Source organism: Urocitellus parryii, chromosome 3, assembly GCF_045843805.1.
Source record: "Urocitellus parryii isolate mUroPar1 chromosome 3, mUroPar1.hap1, whole genome shotgun sequence".
Classification (NCBI taxonomy): Eukaryota; Metazoa; Chordata; class Mammalia; order Rodentia; family Sciuridae; genus Urocitellus; species Urocitellus parryii.
This window is the reverse complement of record NC_135533.1, coordinates 56,248,379-56,254,868: the sequence shown is the minus strand read 5'-3', so window position 1 is coordinate 56,254,868 and position 6,490 is coordinate 56,248,379. Positions and strand designations below refer to the sequence as shown.

General features: G+C 41.6%; 1 protein-coding gene across 1 annotated transcript in view; it reads right to left on the bottom strand.

Moving 5' to 3' along the window:
* Positions 1-5,802: 5,802 nt before the first annotated feature.
* Atxn7l1 (ataxin 7 like 1) overlaps positions 5,803-6,490 on the bottom strand; it is a 235,206-nt gene continuing 234,518 nt past the window's right edge. Inside the window, exon 12 of the mRNA XM_077795967.1 lies at positions 5,803-6,459. Within this exon, the coding sequence (XP_077652093.1) occupies positions 6,387-6,459 (73 nt within the window). The 3' untranslated portion in view covers positions 5,803-6,386. The remainder of the gene's footprint in view (positions 6,460-6,490) is intronic.

The following is a 6,490-nucleotide window of genomic DNA, read 5'->3' as shown; positions in this document are numbered from 1 at the left end:
GCTGGGATTAGAGGGTATGCCACTGCGCCCGGCCCCAAAATGAACATATCTTAAGTATACAATATGATAAATATTTTACAAATGATTAGATTCATTTAACAAACTCTCAGCTCAAGATGCAGAGTGCTTCCAGCACTCTAGAAATCTCCTTTGTGCCCCCCAAATTAACAGCTATTCTATAAGTCAGTGTGTTTGTATTCATGGTTTTAATTCACCAAGGTTACTTTGAATGCCAATTCATTAATTAAAATGTTAAACAATGCTGGGATCAGCGTGGACCTGGCAGGAACAACCTCACCGAGCTTGAAGGTGAGCCGGGGCCTGGAGGCGCCCTCTGTGGGTAATCCCACCTGATCAGTCCTCTGCTCAAAGTGGGAGCATGTGCTCAGAAAAACATTCTCAGTTTGTTGAGTTGGATGGAACCAAAAGGCTGATAAGAACTGAAAAAAACAAAAACATGACATCTGATTCTTCCTAGTAGAAAAGCCTCAGAATCCCTATTATTGTTCCTGCCCATTCTCTTCATTTCTGTGTCACCCTTTGTCCTATTTCAAGAATGTGCCTAAATTGTCACCCTCTCTCCCATCTCCCAGCACCGGGTCTGGATTATTCAGGGGCATGGAAGAGCATTTCTGGGGAGGCAGGCAGTCCGTGATAAGACCCGGTTGGATATCAGCCAGGGAAGTGAAGAAGCTGGGAGAAAATGAAAATCCTAACACAGACAGTGGAAGCTCCTGTTTCAACATCAGCCTCCACAGTTCTTGTTCAGGTTGCAGAGGAAGCCAAATACTTTCATGATGATGCTGTTTGATTAAACATTCACTAAATATTTGTAGGCTAAAGGGGAAACCCAGAAAGAGTTCTACAATTTTTTAAATTAAGAGAGCCTTCCCAATGTTAATGACCTCAGATCTGATTTGTGATTTGAATTCTCAATAAATGTAGCACCTCCAAGTTGTTGGCAAGCTTCCCACAGTGATTTTGCAACGATTCAGACTTGGGATTGATTTGGTGTTTGAAGCATTCAGCTCTTTTGCATCTTTCTCATTTACTTTTCTAGTTGAATAGCTTATGAAGATGTAATGATAGAAAATAAACATTAAAATACATTCCTGGGTCCTGGGTACTTTTCTCAGAAGCATGGATACGTAAAATCTGCTGCTCTGGAGGTTGTCCCAACCAGATCAGAAAGCAAGAAATAATTCATTAGGCAAGTAGGTATTGCCAAATGGGAAAAACCAAAAAGGAGAAAAGTATTCAAGTACAGTAGAATGAATTACAGAAACCTGAGAAAACCAACTAGGGGACCCATAGAATTTTAAAAGAGCTCCATGAACATACTCACAGTGGTTTAGGAAGAAAAGCCTTTAGACAGAGTTTATTTCTACAGGAATCAGGGAGGACCATGGAGAGGGTACCAGATAGAAGGGAGAATAAATAGGCTGCATGTTCTTAGTACCTCATTTCACCTCTGTGTGTCTGTTTTGTCACCTGTAGAAGAGGGCCCTTAAGATCAATCATTCACGCCAGTCACAGTGGTGCTCATCTGTAATTTCAACTACTTGGGAGGCTGAGGAAGGAGGATGGCAAGTTCGAGGCCAGACTAGGTGACTTAGTGAGATCCTTTCTCAAAATATAAAAGAAAGGGTTGGGGATGGAACCGAGTAGTAGAGCCCCACTGGGTTCCTTCCCTAGTACTATAAACAAATCAATGGGTCCATCCAGTTTTCATATTACCCACAGAGGGTGCTTCCAAGTCTCACTCATTTTGAAGGAGCCTTTTCAGAGTCCTGAGTTTGGAAAAACAAAACAAAACAAAACAAAACAGAATGCACAGGCCTTTTTCAAAATGGCATTACAAGTCACCCAGGCCAAGGCAGTAATGGGCAGCCAGTCACACAAACAAGTCTCTGAGAGAACTGATGGACAAGGAAGTTGTTGATACTAGCAGTGTTATGCTGATGTTGTTGTGACCGTTGGCAATCAAATTTAACATGTATTCAATGTGCCTACTGCGTGTGTTCCAAGCATCAAATCTGCTTCCTCTGGTTTCTGTTCTGCACAGTAAGTGAAAATATTCTCTTGGGCCTGAGTCAAAATGACAAGATATTTGCCTTAATTTGCTTAAGAGCTTTGGCTCCAACTGTCCTTGTTCTGCTCTTTGTGTACTTAAACCACTGTCCAAGACCGTCTGTTCCGTGTCCGGATCCTTCTTCAATCACAGATTGCAAATGTGCCCTCAGTGTTCTCTGGCAATCCAGTTTCTTTAGTAACCATTTCATTCTTTCCTTACTCCTCTCAAACTTCTCCAGCTTTCTCATGCACCTTCAACTTGCCTCTGGTCACTGAGAAAATGGAATCCATCAGGTGGAAATTTCCTCATCTTCCCAACATTGAATCTACACAAGCTGACTTCTTCCTAATTTCCCTCAAAGAAGTGTCCCTCCATCCCCACCCGCCCCCGCTGCCTTCCCAGGGACTCTTCTCTTTTGCTTTATCAACCTCTGGCTCTCCTGTTACCCCTGCCTCACCAGTGTCTGAATCATAGTCTGGCCTCTCCTTCCTTGAAAAAAAAAAAAAAAAACAACCATTCAACCAACAAACCAACCAACCAACAAACCAACCCAACAAACAAAAACCCCAATCCCAAACTACCCTGTGCCTTCCAACGTTTTATGGTTTGTCTGTACTTACTGAATTTCCTTGCTTAGTTTTCATTTGTCCTTCAAAACATTCCAGTTCAGCTTTGCCATCCTTACCTCCCAAACTCCACCACACCTGCTGTCAGGTCACCGGAGTGAATTAAATAGTAATCACACACGTGCACACATGCACACGTGCACACACACACATAAAATATATACATACAAATATATAAAATCTCTCTATATTTTCAAGTCCCAACCCCAGAAACTATTAAGTATGGACTTATTTGGAAAATGGAACTTGTAGATGTAATTAAGCATCTAGAGATTAACCAGGATTTAAGCTGGGGCTGAGGTCCAGTGACAGGTATCCCTGTAAGAGAAAGATAGTGGAGATGTAAGACACGGGGACACCCAGGAGAGAAAGCTGAGAAGATGGAGACAGAGGTTGAAGTGATACGTCTCTAAACCGAGATTTTCCAAAGAATGTCAGCAGTCACCAGAAGCTGGAAGAGGTGAGGGAAGATTCTCCATAGCCTTTGGAAGCCTAGAGACTTTTGGTCTTCCGAACTGTGAGAGAATACACTTTTGTGATTTTAAGTCACCAAAGTTGTGGTAATTTGTGTGGTAGTTTCAATGACCTCCGTGTTGCAAAACCCCAGACACATTTCATCTCTCTCTTACACTGCAGTGGTATTTGATTTAGTTGACTGCTCCTTGAACATCTTAAAGTCCTGGCTTCCAGGGAACCACTTTCTGTTGTGTTCTCTTTTCTCAGTGAGGGCTTATCCTTGCCAGCTTTTGGCTTCTACTCAACTTCCCCAATGTCTGCTTGTCTCCCTTTACATTCTCTTAAGCAACCTCACTCAACCATACCTATGGCTCTAAATAACCTCCATGAACCTGCTTCCCAAATCAGTGCCAACCTAGACCAGCCAACAGTGTCTGCACCATGCCTTCCTGATAAAGCAGCATCAGGGACAGTTACACATTTTACTGTCATCTCTTACATGATCAAACATCTAAGTATAAAAAAAAACTTAATATTAACTCCTATTTACCTTTATTTGATGTTGAATTTACCCACCTTCCCCCGCCCCCAGGGATTAAACCCAGGGTCTTGCTCATACTGACAAACTCCCAGGTGATTTTTTTCCTTTGGTTTCTTCTGGAACATCTTTTCCTTATGTGCAACCTCCTCTGCTGGTTTAAGAATAACTTGTTCTTTAGTGGGGATCATCTTGATGTGGGAGGGGGAGCTTGTGTCTGAGTTAACCTGAGCCTGGGCTCTGAAAGTGTGATGTGCATCTTGGGTGCCTCTTTCATCTGGAGGTGCTCAGTAGCCACAGAATCTACCAAAACCTTTTAAGTTCAGCAGCACCTTCTGCCTTATGAAACATGTGTAGCAAAAATTCAGACCTTTTTTTGGGGGGACCACTGGCCCTTTGTACAGCCTCAAGGTTTGGCCTGGGCACACCTCCCAATCCACCACTGTAATAATGGAATGGCACACATGGCTTCTGTAAGGTGACGCCTTTCAGATACTTGGTGGCTTTTTGGGTAGCCCTACGTTTGATGGGCTGGGCAGTTTCACTGAGCTCCTGAGGTGAATATGAAGACTGGAACCTCTTAACTTGCATGATTTTTGTAGGGTTTTCTGGGTCAAGTGAACACTGAACGGTTTTCAGAGATCACCTTGGGCCGCTCATGTGGAGAGCACACAATGGGATTCCCAAACTTCACTAAACATGATTCCTGCGGCCCCCTAAAAAAAATCTCTTCCTGCCTTGGTTTTTCCCATCTCCACCCAACACCATTGCTCTACTAGAAACCTGGGAGTCATTCTTTCCTCAGATGAGTCATGTTAATTTAATATCTAAAATGTATCTTGAACCTATTCTTTTTTTTTTTTTTTTTGGTACTGGGGATTGAACCCAGGGGTGCTTAATCACTGAGCCAAATCTCTAGCCATTTTTTTTAAACAGGTCATGACAACATTTTTAAAAAATATTTATTTTTTTAAGTTGTAGTTGGACTCAATATCTTTATTTATTTTATGTGGTGCTGAGGATCAAACCCAGGGCCCCAGGGCCTCTCACGAGCTAGGCGGGCGCTCTACCGCTGAGTCACAACCTCAGCACCCACTAGCCATTTTTATTTTGAGACAGAGTTTCACTAAGTTGCTGAGGGCCTCACCAAATTGCTGAGGCTAGCCTGGAACTTTCAATCCTCCTGTCTCAGCCTTAGAAGTTGCTAGGATTATGGGGTATACCACCATGCTCTGCCAATTCCCTTCTCTTCATAGCTCCTGTCTTTATCCTAGGACCACATGGACTTTTTTTTAAAAATCTTTTTTAGTGGTAGATGGGCATAATACCTTTATTTATTTTTATGTGGTGCTGAGGATCAAACCTAGCGCCTCACACATGCTAGGCAAGCACCTTACAACTGAGCCACAACCCCAGCCTCTAGAACACTTTTTTAATAGATCATGTCATGCCTTTATTTAAAGCCCTTCAAAGAATTCCCTCTGAATTTAGTACAAAATCCAAATTCTACAAGGTTTTATGTGACTTTGTCCCTAACTTCTGTCCATCTCTCTGTCTCTGCTGTGTCCAGGGCGGACCCTTCCTTATGCCCTGAGGGCTTACCAAGCTTTCCTACCTTGGATGATCTTGGCCTTCTGCTCCCTTCTTTAGAGACCTCTAGATCTGCCCTCTCCAATTCACATCAGTTTCTCTTGTTTTTTTCTCTCCCATAAAACTCAGTTCTTTCCACATAGCATTGGCCACAAGCTGTAATTACACATTTGATCATGTGTTTATTTGCTCTCTCCCCGACTGGGTAGCTTCCAGAGAGCAGCTGGGATTGTATCTGTTTCTCTTCACTGAACACACAGCGCCTAGCTCAGGGGCAGGCACAGAGAGGAGGCTCCATAAATATTTGCCCAATGAATTCACTATCCCCGTCATCTCCTGCTGCAAACGTATGTTCTAGGGAGAAGGCTCTTCTGGTGACAGTGCTGTCACCCACAAGAAAAGAAAGGCAGACCAAAAGTTTAGAATTTATGAAAACCCCAAGACTTTCTTTCTTTCTTTCTTTCTTTTTTACAAACATATAAATTATTTTATTTACAAAGCCATGTTACAAAAGAAAAAAAAAGCAAAAAAAAAAAATAATTACAATCGCTTACTGGAGAATATTTCCAGGCCTGATGCTGAACCGTGGCAGTATCAATAGATACATATTTGTTCTTTCTTTTTAAAACTGTAAGCCATAGAATTTACTATTTACACCTCCTTACATTTATTCTGCTTACAATATCACAGGCATGGAATGAATTCTATCTGATAGTGCTAATACATAAAGGTGCGGGACAAAGAAGGAAAATACTTAGTGTTACAAAATATGGATCGTAGAAAAGAAACCCACTCCACAAGTGTGGCATTTGTTTAGAATGATTGGACATGCTTTCTTCAAAATTCTTCTGGAAAAGGTTCTAAAATCGGTAGTAGGAAAGGACAAATGAGCAGGTGCAAATTCTTGTCTGTGCAACAACAGTTATTTAATGTACCCCATGACTGACCAGCTACCTAAAACCCACAGAGTTTTGTTAAAGTGCCATGGGCCAACAGCATAACAAAATATAAGGTGTAAATAGAAAATTTCTTTTTTTTCCTTTTTTAAAACAAGAGTTCACTGAGAATCAGCAATAATAGAATATGCTGTATAAACTATTCTCTACAAAGGTTGATCAGCATTATTTACAATTGGTACATTGATACAAAAGAAGGCATACAAGTTATCCAAGTCGCTTTTTTTTCTTTTTTCTTTTTTTTCCTCTT